The sequence below is a fragment of the Sus scrofa genome, chromosome 13 (assembly GCF_000003025.6).
Source record: "Sus scrofa isolate TJ Tabasco breed Duroc chromosome 13, Sscrofa11.1, whole genome shotgun sequence".
In the NCBI taxonomy this organism is placed as follows: domain Eukaryota; kingdom Metazoa; phylum Chordata; class Mammalia; order Artiodactyla; family Suidae; genus Sus; species Sus scrofa.
The window spans coordinates 147,061,269-147,080,688 of record NC_010455.5 but is presented as its reverse complement, the minus strand read 5'-3'; the positions used below and the strand labels follow the sequence as shown (position 1 = coordinate 147,080,688).

The 19,420-nt window shown below is 38.3% G+C and overlaps 1 protein-coding gene across 10 annotated transcripts in view; it reads right to left on the bottom strand.

Annotated features, from left to right (window-relative positions):
* The window catches only part of CD200R1L (CD200 receptor 1-like), a 45,805-nt gene continuing 36,728 nt past the window's right edge, over window positions 10,344–19,420 (bottom strand). For 4 of the 10 annotated variants that reach the window (XR_002337486.1, XR_002337482.1, XR_002337487.1 and 1 more), the window contains 2 exons: window positions 14,030–14,333; window positions 10,344–12,909 (listed from right to left, as the gene is read on the bottom strand). Coding sequence is in view for 3 of the 10 variants with exons in the window: in NM_001244415.1 (NP_001231344.1) it covers window positions 14,249–14,333 (85 nt within the window). In the remaining 7 variants the exon portion in view is untranslated. 10 annotated transcript variants of the gene reach the window in all.

The following is a 19,420-nucleotide window of genomic DNA, read 5'->3' as shown; positions in this document are numbered from 1 at the left end:
CAGAAAAATTCTTGGTTCAACAAGTGCCTCTAAAGAGGGAAAGAAGAGATATGTTTCCTTTTGAGAAGCTGTAACCTTTTTAAAGCAATTTTTCAGTTGATTGGGGGTTTCATTAGGACCATGTAATAGTAACCACCATTAACTGGATGGTTACTTTGCACAAGTATACAGACATGATCTCACTTAATGGCCAAGGAAATCTCAGGACAAAGGCAGTGTACGTCATGCATTCAGACACAGAAACTAGGGTTCAGAGATTTTAAATAATTTCCTTTAAATGACCTCATGGAAAGTGGTGGAGCTTTTGGACCTCAGCTCAAGTCTTTGGCCCCAAAGCCTTAACCACTACACATACTGCCTCCCAACTTGACACTAGGAAAAGGATAAATTATCCACATGGAAGAGGTGGGAGTCAGTACAAGATAAGCAGTAACTAAAGTGTGATACTCCATTCCTCCAAACTGAATGAGGACAACTGTAATCTTGATCTTTGCTTTGAAGCAAATTCTTTCCTGTAAACACAGTCTATATTTTTCTAGTTTTCAGCTGGGTACATTGTGTGGAGTGGGGAGAAAGATACTAAAATTTAATTGCTTTGCAGAAAACACCTCTTTTTTCATCTCTTGGGGCCATAAAAAAAAAAAAACACACATTAAACTAGATCACATGCAAATGTCTGAGCTAATCATGTAGAGGTTATTCTTTCCTAAAAAAAAATTACGTTGAAGTTCAGATGTATCTAAAATGAAGGTATCTGCAAGATAATATAAGAAAAGGAATATGACTGGGTCACTTTGCTGGGTGAGCAGAAATCACCTATACTTTAATAAAAATAATAATATATAAATAAAAATAAGGTCATCTATAGAAACTTTGTTACCAGTGACACTGATGGCTTTAAATAACAGTAGTCTTCACAGAAAGCTCATTTGAATGTTCTTGAAATATAAAAATGGTGGCAACAAAAATTGCAAAATGTGATTCATTTGTCTACTTGGCATTGACATGGATGAAAATTGTGGACATAATGAAAAGCAAAACAGAAATTTCAGAATACTACATAAATATGAATCCATTTATATAAAATTTAAAATATGCAAAATTAAATAATCTGTTTTATAAGGATATAAATATATGTGGAAGCTACTGAGAATTTCATGGCAATGATACCCCAAATTCTGGACATTGGTCATCTCTGGGAGAGAAGGAGATGAAATCTGAGTAGGACACACACAGAGCTTTAACTGGGTTTGTCGAGTTTTGTTTCTTACTCTGGGTGATGACTGAGACATTTGATTGTTTAAAGTTCCCCTGAGATCACCATGCCCTCTCCAAATGAACAAAACAAAGGTCTGCTCATCATCTTTGAGTACATTGCCTTCTTTTGACCATCTTGTGCCTGAACTCTTGAGAACTTACATCTCAGATGAAACAATGAAGACAACTACCAAGATCCCATTTTGGAAAAATATGAAGTTGTTCCACATCTACAGCCTGGACTCTCTTCAGCAACTCTCAGAAACTCAGTAGTGTGGATTCAGTGCCTTTGCCCTCGGCCTAGGACCTCGTGGAAAAGAGGTACTGACTTTCTGAGAGACAGAGAGAGAGATTTGAGATTGCATTCTAGCCTTGCCATTTTTTACCCTTGATTTCCTCGTCTGTGAAATGGACCTAATAAGACAAACCTACTCATTGGATTTTTATAAGGATGGAATTAGTTACTACATACAAAGTGCCTGGTGTGCAAAAAGCACTCATAAATAATGTCACCATAATTTATATAAATCACCAGTCTAGGAAAGTCTGTTCTGATTCTTTTTCTTGCTCTTACTTTCTCTCAGATGTCTTTTTTCAAATTTGTCCTGTAACTAAATATTTTCATTCAGATCACTTTCTGAGGCTTATGGTAACATGCATCCTAATTCGTTGTTTGGATAGTCCATTTTCCAGTTATTTCTGAACTTAAAAAAAAAATGTTCTACTTAGTCATGTTTCTTTCTTTTTTTAAAAGTGCTAGTTGAGGTCATGAGACCATTACCTCAGAGTGCTCAGACATTAATAAAACAAATTACTCTGGGTCACTGTAAGAGGAGCCCTAACACTCATTCTGACAGAGGAGGCCTGGAGGCCCCCTGAGAAGGAGTGAAAGAATGGATCTTTTGTTGGCTCACACATGATATTATTTAGAAATAGCTTGTTTTGCTAATATGACCAGATGTCTCCCAGCCATATTTAAAAACATTCTAACCCACACTGATTTGCTTGATAAATGTCCCACAACAAACCGAAGGGCATGTGTCTTTTAGGGGTAAATCTCGTTCAAGGATTGCACCCTCTGCTGATGAGAGCTCTTCCTTGGTTATACAAAACCCTAATGTTAACGGGAAAAGCACTCACTTGAGCTAGAGATTGTAAGTTTGAAATTTTACCTCTTCATTTGTAAAGCAGGGACAATAATATGAATCCCAAGGAGTTTTGATAAGATTTAAGTGAATACAATGAAAAAATTTGAAACAGACACCGATGCATAGAAAGCATTCAGCAAATGTTGGGTAAACTATTAATTGACTCAGTAGATCAACTTGGACACATCTTCAAACTTCAGATCCTAGTTTCAAGATGGTAGAGATGATAGTGAAAGGGAAAAAAATGTTAGATTTCGAGTAAAGAAAAGTAACTAAATTGAACTTATTACTAGCTGTGTGGCTTTGCACAAATTTCTCAACTTTCCAGGATTTTGAGATAAGCAAAGTTTTTTTCCTCAACCTTCCAATTTTGTATTCCTTCTGTTTCTAAATGTAACAACTATTGTTAAGTATGTATTTTTGTTTTCTCAAATTACTCCTTCTAATGGAAAGACTAGCCTTCAAAAGAATCCAGTGGAAGAATTATAGCTAGGTTCTGAAATTCTACAGTTCTCTCTGAGGGAACACTTTATATGCAAAAGCAAACAGAACACTAGTTCCTTCACACAGAACATTAGTAACAGCAATGATTAAGATAATTATCCAGCTCTGGAGAAATGCCACCACCTTCTGTGACCTTATGCTTTCAAGTTCAATAAGATGGAATAATTCCATAGTAATTTAAATCCCAGAACTACCTTTACTAAGAGTCTGAGTAATAGTTTCTGAACACTCAACAAATCAAATTTTATAGCCAATTGGCTGCATTGTTGAGTAAATTGAAGGATAAGGCTCATGAAAGCCTGAATTCTTTAAGAGTTCAGACCTAGTGAACTGGGTGGTATTCTAGAATATGGGGTATACATTAAAGTTTACATAATATTGCCTAGAGGATAATAACTTGAGTTAGTTTTTAGTTTAATTGAATAAAAATTCTTAAGTTAATTTCACTTCTTCCTTTGGGGACAACACTCTTTAATCTCTATAAACAATACATGAATATGTTTTTACTTGAAAAAAAAAGTTAAAACCCTGTAATAGTTAAGCCTCTTTCATTAGCACTTTCTTTCTCAAAGGTGCCTATGATCAGCTCACTTTATATTCTTTGAGAAATCTTTTCTCTGCATTTTCTTCTTTCTTTCTTTTTTGCTTTTTAGGGCCACACTTGCAGCATATGGAGGTTCCCAGGCTAGGGGCTAAATCAGACTTACAACTGCCAGCCTACGCCACAGTCAGAGCAATGCCGGATCCTTAACCAACTGAGCAAGGCCAGGGATAGAACCTGCCTCCTCATAGATGTTAGTCAGATTTGTTAACTGCTGAGCCATGACAGGAACTCCTGCATTTTCTTTAATACATAATGTATATATTCAAACAAATAGTTTCATTAGTGTATATTCATACAAAAATAATATAAACTATCCTTAACTGGCTTTTTACTCCACAGCATGTATTAGTCAGCATGCAGATAGCCACCTCATTCTTTTTAACTGTTACATAGTACCCCATGGTATGAATGGACTATCTTTGATTTAGCCATTTACCTATTGACTTACAAATGAGTTGTTTCAAATATTTTGCTCTAATAGATGCTGCTTCAATAAATATATTTTACCAAGTCTTCTTAGGCATATGAGTAAATATAAAAAAGTAATTACTGATCATAAAATATACACATTTCAAATTACAATTATAATACTGTCAAATTACTTTTCAAGATGTTTATACCAGGTAATACTCTGACCAATAGTGTATTATGATATCTACTTCTCTAAACTTTTACCAACATTTGATATATAGAATATTTTAATTTCTTGCTTAATGACAGGAAAATGGTACCTCATTGCTATTTTTAATTGTATTTCTTTGATTGGTTATACTATTGAGCATCTTTCCATGAGTGTATTGGTTATTTTCTCTTTAATAAGCTGCCTGCTAATATATTCATAAGATATTTTCATACTTTATTCTTTTTAATCTATTTGCATTTTCCTACATAGATGCTATTTTTGTTTAATCTAGCTTTTTATGTTTTAGTATATTAGGGGAGGGGCTCATCTTCAATTTATAGAGACCTTTTTACTTATGAATTTCTTACACAAGGAAATATCTAATTGCACATCACTCCTGTGACCAAATGACAGCTACCTCTCTCCATTTCTTAGAGATGGGGACATAAAATGACAAAATGTATAGAGCCAGATCTAAAACCCAGAACTTTGGGTCCAATGCTTTTCTTTCTGAAGGTCTGTGATTATACCCAGGTGCCACAGAAGCCTAGAATATTTGTGGGGAAGTAATTTAGGTAGGAATTATCTAATTTAAACTCCTCATTTCACAAGCTAAGATATGAGAAAGCAAAATACCTGTGACCTGATACTAGAACACTGGTATTCAGGTCCAATTGAAATTATTTCCACTAATCCGTGTGGGTTCCTGTAACAGCAGCACTTTATAAACAAGTTCTAGTGTTTTATCCCTATCAATCACCTGGAAGGGGAGAAGAATTCAGAACTCATTGTCGGAGCTTCAATTTTTTCCCATTCTCTTAACTTCACAAAATAAGGGGGAATAAAATTGTCAAAGTTGAGACTGGACACATAAAAATTAAAGTTCAAGAGTCTTTTACATCTTTATACTCACTCTGTGAAAAAGACAAAGGTTTAAATGATAAAAGACAAAGGTTTAAACATCCTTGGTTTAAATGATAGGAGGATTGTTTATCAACTGTCCTACAGGGTGTCTCATGTATTTCATGACTGGTGTTGCATCTATAAGTAAGGATGGACAAACATGTTTGAGATGAGCAGTCACAACTATCTTGACTTCTCTGGAACAGAAGCTCATTCAAGTTCTTTCTTTTATTAGGATCCCTCACACCCCGATATTCTGAGCTAGAAAACACATGAACACAGCATTTCAGTAGCCTTATTTTACCTGATAGTACTTTTCTTTGCTGTGGCAAAGAACAAGAACAGATTAACCTGTGTCACCAACTTCAAAATTGTTGTAACTACTCTTAGAAAAACAGATCTAGGAAGCTGCCTTTAAACAGATAGCAATACAGATCTTCTGCAGGGTAAGTTATGTAGCAGAAAGAAAAAAAGAGTCCTACAGGGTCATGAGCCACATAGCCTGAATGAATAATTCCTGGTATTCCTGGGTCCCCAAATTGGCTGTCTTACAGCCTGCATGTGTTCTATTTGCTGTCCTTAGGCAAATTCTTTAAGCTTTTTGGTTGCATTTTCCATTTCAATTTGTTCTAAATAATAGATCAGAACACATCTTGAATAGCCTGAGATCTAAAACATATGTTTGTGCAATGAGACCACAGAGGTGGAACTACAGAACCTGAAGCCAATTTTATTTTTAGCATAGACTTTAGATGTCTGTTCAGCACATTTATTTGAAAAGTAATATTTGTTCATCCAATATGTCATGCTGTCAACTGAGTTCCTATTCTCCAGGAGTATATAATCTTATTGGAGAGCAAATGGCTCAATCCAAAATGGCCCTACACCCTGCACAGAGCATACTAGTTTAAAGAATTTGAGGCTCAAAAAATGTAATGGGAGTGAAGTTGAAGGGGAGTACTCTTTCCTCCTTTAGCCACTCTCAAGCCAAAGAAAAATCCTTACCAACTACCTTTGGGCCCTTGAATAAGAGAGGAAACCTGTCAACTATATGGATGACTCAGGTCTAATTTAAAGTGTTCCTTTGTCCCCTACAAGATTGTACTTCTCCTATTCATACACATACTTTCCTGGCTCTAGATCACACACTTAGATACAAAACCCATTTCTCAGGACAGCCTCTCTTCTTTTGGTGAGGGTTCTGTCTGCTCAGATGTTCTTCCCTTGAGCTAAAATTATTTCTTTCTTAACTAGGCAGATACTTTCCTGCTTCTTCTGAAGATTTCTGGTCCTAGAACAATAATAATTCTTCTTCCTCTTCCTCTTCCCCTTCCTAATTTTCTAGAAGAATGTGGAGGAAGAAACAGTGTTATAGGAAAACCCTGAGTTAGGACTCTGGCTCTCCACTACTTAATAATTTGAGCTTCAACATTCTTAACTGTAAAATAGATAAAGCCATTAATAATCACCTGTCTTAGAAGATTGATGAAATGATTGAGTTATGTAAAAGCAAATATCTCTATAAATATTGTCTCCTGTCTCCTTAAATTCCTCCTCTAGGCTGAAGACCATCCCACCCTAGTCCACAGTCACCTTTCTTACTTTTCAAATAAGTTTCCATCACACTAGCCCCTGAATATCTTCCTGGACCAGTTCTCTCTTTCCTATGAATATTGCTTTCACTTGGTCCAATCAACTTATCTCCAGATGAAGCTCAGCTGTTTCTACCACCACCATCACTCACTGTTTGTAAACTCTAAATCATAGTACTTTCTTTTCAGGGGTCTCCATTGTGAACCTCCTACAGGTCCTGGTAAACTGATGGATTTGTTTGCTAGGGCTGCCAAAACAATAACCCACAACCTGCATGGCTTAAGCAACAGAAATTATTTTTTCACAGCTCTGGAGGCTAGAAGTCCCCGATGAAGGTGTTGGTAGATTTGGTTTCTTCCTGAGACCTCTCTCTTTGTCTTGCAAATGTCCATCTTTTCCACCATGTCCTCATATGGTCTTTCCTCTGTGCTTGCACATCTTTTCCATCTCTTTGTGAGTCCTATTGTTACTTCTTTTAAGGATGCCAGTCAGATTAAGAACCCATCATAAGGACCTCATTTAAACTTGATTGCCTTTTTAAAGGCCATATCTCCATGTAGTTACATCCTGAGTGAAATACAAGGTATTAAGGTCTTCAACTTCAAGACATGCATTTTGGGAGGGACACATTATAACCTGTGACAACTGGTCTTTGGCAAGAGGGGAGGAGAGGCAGCCCTGATTTCCAGCATGGTGCAAATATTCCTACCATGGCCCACTTCAAGCTACCAGTCATTTAATAACCAGTTCACAAATATTCTGAACATTTAATAATCAGTCTCACAAACTGGCAAGGGCTGGTTCCAGCACATAGCTGATACAAATTTCAGCTAAATGTGCCTTTCATTTGAGGTGTCCTTGTATTCTGTACCCACCATCAAACTTCATAGGTCCTTCTACTGTGTCCTCCATCCAGCTCTGGTTTGTAGCCCATTTGCACTGCAAAAATGATTGATGTACTCTTGATCCAAGTACATTCCGCAGTCCTTCCATGATTAGATTACAAATCCACTCACCTCATCAGAGAGGTAACCCATTCTTTCTACCCTTGAGAAATTGGTTATTGAGAAGTGGCTTTTTTTCCCCTTTCTTTTTTTTTTTTTTACCACACTAAATGTAGTGTTGCTTATGTAAACCCTGAAACATATATACAAATAATTTCACTTGGGGCGAAAGGAGGAAAAATTTGTCAAAATTCTCCCCTTTTCTCAAGTGATCTCATGAGAACAAAAGGGTAAAAAGAGAGTGAATCAAGTTCAGGAGAGGTCAACATGAAAAAGGCTAGGACTTCGGCTAGCATGAAAAATGATGGTCGTTATCTTTTATCATCCATGTCCAAAACTGCCTGACTGCTCATAATATTAGGTGAACATAATCTAATATTTTAAAATAATTTTAAAAGTTTCCAGTAAGATAGAATTCCAAACAAATAATGCACCAAGAAGAAAAAAATCCCATTACTTTTCTAATTTCTCATTTTATTCTGACAGCTTTGGAAGAGTAACAGGAAGTATCTTTTGATGAAGAAATTCCAAACTGGCTTCAAATGAAAAAAATTCTTGAATCTATTTTGTGAGACACTTTCAATTTCTGGGCTTTGTTTGATCATTATAACTTTGTAGATTCAGCAAAGTTTTTGGCCTTCAAATGATGTAAATATGAGAACTTCATTCCAAATTTCTGCCTACGTAGCTCAGAGTTATATGGCTAGTGAATCTATTTGACTTTCCACTTTGATTATGAAATTAACCAGATAATTCTCAAATTTCTATTTCACTTAGTGGGATTGCCAGTCACCAATGATCCCCTACTCCTGGTGTTCATGTCCCAGTGTCACCCTTTCCTATACTGAATAGAACTGACCTGTGTAGCCAGTAGAATATTGTGCAGAAATGTCATAGAAGACATTGCAGCTTCTGCTTTGCTATCTCTTAAATCAGCAATGAGGACTCTCAAATAGCCCTATAGAGAGATCTCTTTGGGGGGGGGGGGAACAGAGGCTTCCTATCAACCCCAGGCATCAATTTTTAGCATGTAAGGGAACCTTTTTAGAAATGGATCCTTTAGCTCCAGTCAAGCCTTCAGATAACTGTAGTCCCAGCTGACGTCTTGATTACAAGCTCATAAGAGACCCTAAGCCAAAACTAGCTAAGCTGATCCTGAATTTGACTCACAGAAACGATTTGAAATAATAAATGCCTCTTTTTGTTTTAAACTGCTAGGTTTGGGGATGCGATTTGTTACGCAGCAATTGATAACTAATACACCCAAGTAAGCATTTAAAACCCAATATTCACAGAGCCAGTGTTTATGAACCTTTCAAGGTCAATAAATGTAAAAAAGTTCCACTTTAATCCCTGTGGCAAACATTTTTTAGGTTTTTGATACTCCTTGGCCTTTGAACTTCCCTCCTATATTTACAATTCTCCACTTTCTTGATCTTGGTAAGAAGAAGAGCTTTTCCTTCTACTCTAGACTCAGAAAATGCAAGATAACTACTTCGCCACTTCTTCTGGCAGCTGTTACCAAGTGCTCCAGATATGATTTGCCAAGTGTTCTTATTTATCCAGGGTCTTGAATCAAGAGCTAGTGATGGAAACAGGAAGACAAGGACAGAGGAAGTGTCTCATACCCAGTGGCAGTAATGGTGGTATTCTAACCGACAGCATACACTATGGACCAGCAGCTGAGGTAGCAGTGGTCTTCCTCATTAGACTAGTTTCTTCCTGCCATTTCCCAATACTGGTTTTCTAGCCACAGAGATTCCATGAGCCACCCAATAGTCCTTAATAAACTTCTTTTGTGTTAAATCATCATCTGTTGTATGTACACTGTATCATTGTAAGTGCCATGGAAATCACAAGGGCATCAGATACAACAAAAGGCTACCACCAATAAAAATAGTCTGAGAAGAGTTCCATGGTGACAGCGGGTTAAGGATCTGACGTTGTCACTGTCATTTCTCAAGTCACTGCTGTGGCAAAGTTCGATGCCTGTCCTGGGAACTTCTTTATGCTGTGGGTGTAACCAAAGAAAAATTGTCTGAGAGAGAAGATAACCTCATTCTGGCCATTGAATCCATCTTTAAGGATACCTTTAATTGTCAGGGAGAAGCTGAGTCATGAAATGGAAATAAAAATGTTACAGGACATAGTCTATTTAAAATAAACCATTGTAGGTATTCATCAATGAGACAGGAGTTTGGAATCCTCAAACACTGGTGATTTATAAGTGAAACATTATTTTTGTTCAGTATCTTTATAATTACAGGCTTATTAAAATTATTTCTTTTCTTTTTTTTGGCTGGGCCCACAACACATGAAATTTCCTGGGCCACTTCAATGACAATGCCGTATTCTAAACCCACTTTGCCATAAGAGAACTCTAAGTTATTTCTAACCTTTCATGTACCTCAAAAAACAGAGGCATCAAGAAATGAAAAACAGAGTTCACTTTATGGCTGAGTGATTAACAAACCCAGTTAGGATCCGTGAAGATTCAGGTTCAATCCCTGGCCTTGCTCACTGTGTTGGGGATCTGGCGTTGCGGTGGGCTGTGGTGTAGGTCGCAGAGGTGGCTTGGATCCCAGCAGCTGTAGCTCTGATTTGACCCCTAGCCTAGGAACCTGACTATGCCATGGGTGTGGCCCTAAAATAGCCCCCCCAAAAAAATGAAAAAATTAATTAAAAAGCCATACTGGTTAAAGCAAGGATTCTTAGAAAATGAAATTTATTTACATACAACTTAAAATACATGGAACTGAAACCAGCTTTGAAAGTATGAGACAGTCATAAATATCAGATTTTCATACTGTTTCTCTAATTAAAAAGGCATATCCATGGCAGAACTTGGATTGTATGTTTCATCTCTTTCCTCATGTGCCTTTGATTAATACTTGAGTTTCAATCATAAATTCTTTAGGCTGGTAAACAGATATTCAGGGAAGCCAGAGAAATCACCTGTATGAAGAATAAATAATGCAGAGTCACAGCTGCGCCTATATGTCAAATTTCACTTGCTTCATCCCAAGCTTATTATGCTCATCCTCAGCTTCAAACTCAGCCCATTTACATGGCCTTAGTAAATCCTACAAGTCTTTCCCTACCTTTTCACAAGAAAGTACCTAGGATTGATTACTTTTTATTTTTTAAATCTTTTGGAAATTCTTATTTTTTTTAAATGCTACACTCTTTAAATCTGTATTATCTATTCATTAAATTATTTTAATGCATTCATTCAATATTTTAATTTTCACATGTGTTTTATTTTTTATTTTTGGCCATGCCAGTAGCATGTGGAAATTCCCAGGCCAGGGATCAAACCCACGTCACAGCAGCTACCTGAGCCACAGAAGTGACAATGCTAGATCCTTCACTGGCTGCACCACAAGAGACTCCAAAAGCTCTTATTTTTAATTACACAGAGTACATGGATACATTGTTGGTACAAAATCCAAACATTACAGATCAAGCTAAAGCCTCCCTTCCCTTCTACCTAGTTTTCTGTGTATGCTTGTAATCTTCCAGACCTTTTCTATGTATCTGTTGGAATGTGTAGATAGAGTTTAAAAAGTTTAGCTCTACCCTGAATTACAAAGAGAAATCATTTATGTTTAGAGTGCTCATTCATACTCATTCTAATAGCATGAAAAAAATTACTCCAGTGCATCAGGCCCTTCCATCCTCTCTTCCACCATGGCTGCATTGAAATGTGATGGTAGTTAAGGAAGCATGTGGTCCTCCAGTCATTTGTCCCATAGGCATTTGTGGAGAAAAGCCTGTTCCCATCTGCCTGGCTCTTTGGAACTGAGACTGCCTTTGCCACAACAAGATTGGTACAATAAGAATCTGTCTGTAGTGCCTGTTAAAGTAGTAGCATTGGAGAGAGTGTAGCCTTTTGAAAGGCAGGGATGGGAGTAAGGAGAGACAGAACAAGCCAGGCAGAAAATGCAACCAGAAAGGGCTGGGGAGGAATTTCTGAGAAAGCTGGATAGTAGGTCTGTGCATAAGAATAAGAGAAGCAAATGTAGTAGAAAATCAGATTGCAAAGATAGGGTGGAACTACCCTAATATTTTACCCATAAACAAGAAAATATAGTGATAAATTCGACATTTCCTAGTTTCCTTGACAAGTAGCCATTAACTAAAAGAAGACTATTAACCATGAGAAACTGAGTAAAGATTTGGAGTGATTGGATGAACATAGATAGCCTCGCCCTCAGTGTTGATGACAGTCTGCTGATGGATTGCTCTGTGATCCTCCAGCCTATGCGTGTGCACTGCCAGTGTATCTGCTGCTTTCCGCTGGCCAGAGCTCTTGCCTGACAACAGCGGCAGTTTGAGACTCTTAAGTCTATTTTACCATCCTGTGGAGGTAAGAGTTGGATAGTTTATGCATTGACTTCACAGCCCTTTGGGGAGACTGCCAAAGAAAGCATGTTTTGGATAGAAATCTGAAAAAAAAAAAATCAAAAGAAAAAAACAAACAAACAAAAAATTTAAATACCCAAGGGGAATTTGGCATAGGGATAAGGTTTCACATCCAGCTCCTCTCTAGGCTCTGCCATTTAATCATCCTCCAGGAGGCAGAGGCTGCCACAGGGAACCATGGATAGCGATTAGTCCTCCTTAGGCTGCATCTGAAAACAGCCTCCTTTGATAGGCAGTCAGAAAGTAATGGGATTTGGGTTTTAGTTGTAAGGGAATGGTGGAAAATGTTACAAACAGCTGACCTCTTGCGCCCCCACTGAAATGGCTGCCTTCCTCTGCATATTTTATGTTGCTTTGGGGAGAATGACAAAAGACAGATGCTTCTTGTTGGAATGCTAGTTGTTTAATCATTCTTTCTAGTCCCCAGACGTTTACTGTAGTTCCTTGGAGCTGACATCTTGGGCCGTTCCTTGGTTTTCAATATCTTGTAAATGTGTTGTGTTGTGATTTTCCATTGCACGGAATATGGGAAAATCTGTGGGAGAATTTTTTTGAAAAGGTGTTATGTAGCAGCTGGTGTCCTCAGGTCAGAAGCCTTAAACTGGAAGTGCATTAACTGTAAACAAACTGTACACTCATGTAGTCAGACACAAAATACACAACATTGTCCATCTCCTATCTCCCCCAGAGCATCATTCAGTTGTACTAAGATGCTTACCTCCATTCCAAGGGTCAGCAGCAACATACAAACTTCATCTTTCCAGTAGCACGACCTGTCCACATAGCACTCACAAAGGAGGAGACCTGCTTCCTCTCCAGGGTCTGTGACTTCCATGGAACCCCAGGAAACTGTGCAGTAGGCACAATGACTTTCAGAAACAAAGGGATACTCTTGTGTCGGCCACAAACTACCCTGCTCAATAGGTCTCTTGCTCTCCATTTTCATAAAGATAGCATAAAAGAGAATATGAAAAGATGTCCATTTCATCATGTTAAGGATCTAGATAAATGATTAATCTCATGGTCACATACAACTGTTTTCCCGGAAGGATCATATTCCTCTTAACAGGCAAGTCATAATAGCAATTTGAAACATAATTCATTTCTCCTCCCCTAAGCATCTTAACATTTGATAGAACTTCACATTTCTTCTTATTTTAGTGTATCTTGTTTAAATTTATGTATTTTTTCTGATTTTGAGCCTGTGCATTTTTTTTTCTCTCCCTCTTGGTTAAATTTAAAGTTTTTGGAGTTCCCATGGTGGCATAGTGGAATTGCATCTGACTAGTATCCGTGAGGATTCAGGTTCAATCCCTGGCCTCACTCAGTGGGTTGGGGATCCAGCATTGCCGTGAGCTGTGGTGTAAGTCACAGATGCAGCTCAAATTCCCACACTGCTGTGGCTGTGGCTGTGGCCAGCAGTTGCAGTTCTGATTCAACCCCTAGCTTAGGAACATCCATATGCCGTGGACGTGGCCCTAAAAAGCAAAAAAAAAAAAAAAAAAAAAAAAAAAGCAGTTTCTCTTGATTAGTCCTGTGGTCTCCTTCTACCTGGGGTGAGATGATCATTTCTTTCCTCTCTGGTGATTTCCATACCTCTAAGGAGCTCTCTCCTCAGTGTGGGGAGGTTTAGAGAAAAATGGACATGACTAGAAATGGGAAACTATGTCTGAGGTGTCTCTGTGTAGGGGCTCTGTGTATTAAGTAGAAGAAAAGTTTTAGGGAAGGATACATCAGGAACTTTTTTCCTACATACCATGTGGGCTCAAGGGCCATTTGCAAGAAGGTGGAATGAATAACAAGACTTTGCATTTCTATAGCACCCTTCCCAAGGACATTTATAAATATGGAACGATTATCCTCAAAACACTGTCTTCAATCGTTTATTTTCATATTTCATGAAGGGACACCAGACCAGGAGAAGTATCTCAACTCTGTCAGTTTTACCCAGCCCAGAGATGAGTCCTACCCTTCAAAAATGAGTGATGTCATCCAGCCGACCACTGCTGCTCCAGCCTGAAGCCTCCTGCCTCTCTTTGATTCTCCACTGTGTGCAACCAATGTTCTTGGCTCCTTGTGTGATCTTAAAATGAGTGTTGGGTGAATCAGTCAGAAGATTTGGACATTCTGTTCAGAAAATGTGATAAATTCATCAAGATTTGCTGGATCTGCAAAACTCCTGGCATTCTCAGTAGAATAGCAATCTTCTGTCCCCAGATGACTTCATGAAATGTGGGACTTGTGTGAGGAGATGATACAGTTTCTCCATTGCCCTGAAAGAGACACACCCTGTCACAGCTCCCTGCCTTTATCCATGATGTCTTCTCTTCCCTGCCCTTGTCTACCTGTAGCATTCCTCTGCATATTTTAGGACTCAGTTTGACCATTATCATCTTCATCCAGGCTTCACATGCATTCTCAAGTTCTGCTTTCTTAACAGAGTCCCTAATTTGGTCAGGTCTCTAGTCACTCCCTCCCACCAGGGTGAATGCTTGGTGAAAGGCACTGACCTTAGCCCAGCTCTATGAAAGGCCTAATTAGTGTAAGCATAATCTCAGCCCCTTTGCTAGAGATTGTATCTGTGACTTTGACCAATCAGACAAGAGAGGAAGCCTATGGGGGCTCTTGGTCCTCACTCTTCAGAGGAAGAAATGGGTTTGGGGAAGAAATGGTCAGGCTTCTTCCTCTGGGCATGCTGTGTCTGGCTACAGCCTTGGGATGGCTGCTACCTACTCACGTCCAGCTTGAGGATGAAGCAAACACTGACACTGATGATAGCAGAGCAGAGAAAGGATAAAATCCAGTCTTGAAGGCTTTGTAAAGCCATTGAAACAACCAGACTTGAAGTTGGCCCTACTTCTGGATGCCTTCTTATGTAAAATAGTAAATGACCTTATTAACTGTCAGAGTCCTACTTTGTTTCTTGCAGCTGAAAGCCTCATAATGTACCCAATGCTTTTCCTTAACTACAAGCCACATCTTCAGTAAGAACTGAGTATTCCTTCCTTTGATTGCTAAAGGTATATACCTTTTTTAATACATCAATACTGGATTTTAGTGATCTGCTTATTTGCCTATCTTCTTCACTGTGAAATCTTTTTTTTTTTTTTGGTCTTTTATATTTTTAGGGCCACACTTGTGGCAGGCATATGAAAGTTCCCAGGCTAGGGATCGAATTGGGGCTACAACTGCCAGCCTACACCAGAGCCACAGCAACGCGGGATCTGAGCCACATCTGTGACCTACACAACAGCTCACGGCAACGCAGGATCCTTAACCCACTGATCAAGGCCAGGAATTGAAGCCGCAACCTCATGGTTCCTAGTCGGATTCGTTTCCACTGTGCCACAACAGGAACTCCCAACCATGAAATCTTTAAGGATCATATTTTATTTAATATTCGATTCACATTTTACTTACTTATTTTTAGAGCTTAGTGTAATGGCTGACAAATATCAAGTAATTAATGAACATTTAATGAATGAAGGAATTAATTTACTCAGAATACATCAAAGTGAGTGCTATAGGTAGCCTTAGCAAAGCAATTTAAATAAACCCTTGGAGATCCTAGCCCTTTGGACCCTGCTTCCAGGACTTGACTGTGTTTTTCCCATGATTTCTCTATCCATCCATCCAATCCACAGAAATACCACCCCTTGGAATTTAGAGAGATATGCTGTCCTCTTCTGGCAAAGATTCCATTCCACCCCCACAATGTAATTTGGGGGTCCTCTGGCCCTTCAATACCATTTCAGGTATAAATTGTGTCTAGAGATATGTGGGAAGCTAGCAATAGACAGAACTACAGCTCTCAGTGTAGACATATGGCCAGCACTGAGAAGGAAATGCTCAGCTTTCTACCCAGGAAGTACAGGTGGACACAAATCTAAGAGAGAAAAATAGCAGAGGGAACTGCTTCCCATCTGAACACTGTGGACTCTGACTCTCACTGGGCCTGGTTACACACAGATCCTGGGCACATCTGCTATACCATCTTTATGACCTATTGTGGCTATTTAGGAATGCAGAGAGCTTGCAGTGCCCTAAAAAGAGAAAAGTCTAGAAATTTAAGAATTTCTGAGTCTTCCTATTTCTTTCTTTCTTCTAGTCCAGAAAATTCTAAGCTACAGGTCACTGGGAAGAAGGCAGGAGAATGCCAACTTCTAGATCTAGCCAGGACCTTCAGAGATTATGGAGTTCTCCTTATTATCAGAACATAATATAGTTAAGTGTTTGGAGTTCAAGGAGTAATTCTGCTGGTCGACTGTGAGCTTCTTTTCCTAAGCATCCTTGCAGTTCCCGATGGTCCCTAAGAGTTCCAGTCTTCTGGAAAAATCTTTTTCCTTTAATGGCCAAATAAAATAACTGAATCTCTGGCCAGTGTAATTTGGGGAACTGCAACACCCTCCCCAGCTTTTTGAAAATGCCTAGTGGTGTGCATGCCTTCCTCTGCTGACTTCTTGTCATCTCTCTCCCTAAACTGCTAATTCCAACTAATTTTTGGCCATCCTTGTTTTCTCATCACCAGGCCTGCCAACTATGCACTCTTTGTTCTGTTCCCCCCAAATGTGGGCAGAGTTTCCTCTTCCTTCATTTCTAAATCACCATTAATCATGCAATTGTGTCTAACAGTTTTTAACTAAATATTAACAGAGAGGCATCTTTAATTCTAATATTCTTTAGCTACCCCCTCATAGAGAATTTATGACACACCAATTCTTTTTGTAGTAAAGGCCTATTCTATTTCTTCTTTTATTTCTCAAGAGCTTTTGTAGCAAAGGCCTACTCTGTTTCTATTTATTCCTCAAGAGCTTCCAAAATTCCTCTTACTAGAACCCAGAAAGAAAACTTTTTAAGTTTTGCTGATCATTTTATTTCCCTTTATTTTGCTATTTCCAGTGCATTCTACAACCTGAGCCCTCTTCTCTGTCTAAACTGTTGGTATATTTGTCTAAACTGTTGGTATATTTCCCTAAACAGACAAATTTTCCTCTCATGCCTCTTTTCTTACATCCAGATTGTAGAAAAAACTATAATAAGATTTAAACAAGCAATTTTTAAAATCTCTCCATTGCACTTGTTTCTCAGTTTAGATGTGATGTACTTGGCATGTGAGGTCCTTGGCATGTGGTGACAATTGTTAACCATGATAACATTCAGTCTTTCCTTGAAGATAGTAAATGTCATGAATATTTCATGTGTTGTTTCACTTTTTCATCTTAGGATCCTTTCGAAGGCTTTGGTAAATTCTCTCTTGAACCCTAAGTCTCAGTCCAAACCAAACAAACTATAAAGCCCACTTCATGCGTGCTCTCATTAGCAAGCAAAGCAAGTCCACATTCCAGCTGGCTTCTTGGTAACACCCAGTGGTCAGTTTACTCTGAGTGTTAGTTTCCTCTTTTGTAAAATGAGGAAGTTGGCCTACTTTATCTGCAGCTTCCCTCTAGCTTTAAAATACCATGTGTGCCTCTTAAGGATGATGGGGGAGGAGATAAGGGTTGGACCCAGGAAGTAGAAAAGGCCAGCTAATTTTATTTGTAGCTCTGACCATCTGCTGCCATTAAGGCTAACAAGCAGCTATTTGTTTTTTAGGGAATGGAGTGATCTCAACTTCCCAGTTTAAGAAATAAGTGAGTACTAACTTTGATTAACCACTAAGAGATTCTCACATTTCCCCTTTCCCTGAGATGAGACTGTTAATACTTAACCTCTATCTTGTTTGATAAACAAAATGTTTCAGCTAAAATTAAGTGACAGTGGTAATGCAATTCAAGTTTGGAAGCAAAAAACAAAAAACTTTTCTCCTTAAGTTAATTTAAACCACTTTCCCTTTCTTCTGTAATTGTTTCAGAATTAACAACTAAGAAGACGTAAAGAATTAGTAAATGGAGGGACAGTTGTATGGAATGATAAAAGAAAAAAAAGAGCAAGATTACTGTCTGGGGTCAGATTTTAGCTTGCTTGGAAATAGTTAAAAAAATTAAGTTGAAGCACCCTCTAGTGGCTCTTAATTGTGTTTTGATAAAAGTTATTCCCAATTTCCCTCAGTTTAGGACCACAATTAATTTGTCTTATATGTATATATGCACACATATATGTGTTCAGAAAATTAAAAAAATGTTTTTTTGTCTTTATGCACTTGTAGGAAGTTGAGAGGGAGTAGCTTAGCTTTTCACTCTTCCCAGAAAATCATGGCAGTAAGAAGGGAACAGATAAGAAGCATGAATTCAGATAAATCTCTTCAGGGAATGATGGAGTCTTTTTCATGGAAAAAGATTTGATAGGTAATGTCCCATGTATTTCAGTTCCTCTGTTTCTTGGGCTCACATATTCTCTACAAGCCCACAACAGTATCTTTATCTTTCCAATTCTACAATGCAGACATGCCCTTTCATGCCTTGGGACTGGCTGACTATTAGATCATCTTTGCATATCCCCAAATGCCATTTCCTATCACAAGCATCCCTTGAGTTTATATAACCAGAAATTCTTCTGGAACTGTCTTAGAGATGGCTCTCACACCTATGATTACTATATTCTGAAGTTACATATATTTCATTATCTCTGAGGGAGGAATGAAAACAGACCATGGCCATACACATGAATTAAATATTATTTGCTTCATAATCACTAGAGGAAGAACAAAAACAGGCCATGAAAATGCACATGAATAAAGCATAACCCGTGTTGCAAGACTGAGAGCAAAGCTTGTAATTGGCAAACTCAATCAGCTTAAGCTCAACTGCATATGGAGCAAAAACCAAAAATAACAGTGCCATGAACAAAAAATGTTTATCCTAGCTCACGCCAAAGTTTAAGGTAGGTAGTCTAAGGTTGGTACGGGAACTCTGTGGTCATCAAGGTCCAGAACCCTTCCATCTTTCTTTTCTACCATCTTAGCAAGTGGATTCCATCTTCAGTGTTCCTGTGGCCAAATGTGGCTGCTGGACTTCCAGTCATCACATCCATGTTGAAATCCAGGAGGTAAGAAGGAAAAGCAAAAGAGGACCTCTTCATTTTTCTTTAAAGAGCTTTCCTAAAAATATCACACAAGATGTATGCTTACACTTCAAAAAAATTTGTGAAAAATTTTGTGGGTGGTCATGCTGAGTTGCAAAGGAAACTGAGAAATGCCTTTCAGCTAAGTTTGTTAGGGTTTCACCAACCGCTCATACTGTTACAATTAATCCATTACGTAATGCAGACAAGAAATGGAATTGAGGCACTGGAGCTCTAAAAGGTGAGGTGGCATTCAGCACTGTCACCAGTGACTCTAATAGTTCCTTAATTGGGATGGACTTATAATTTCTTCAAAAATGCAGGTACTGCTAAAAATGATTCCTGGCCTTTTATTCAGCAA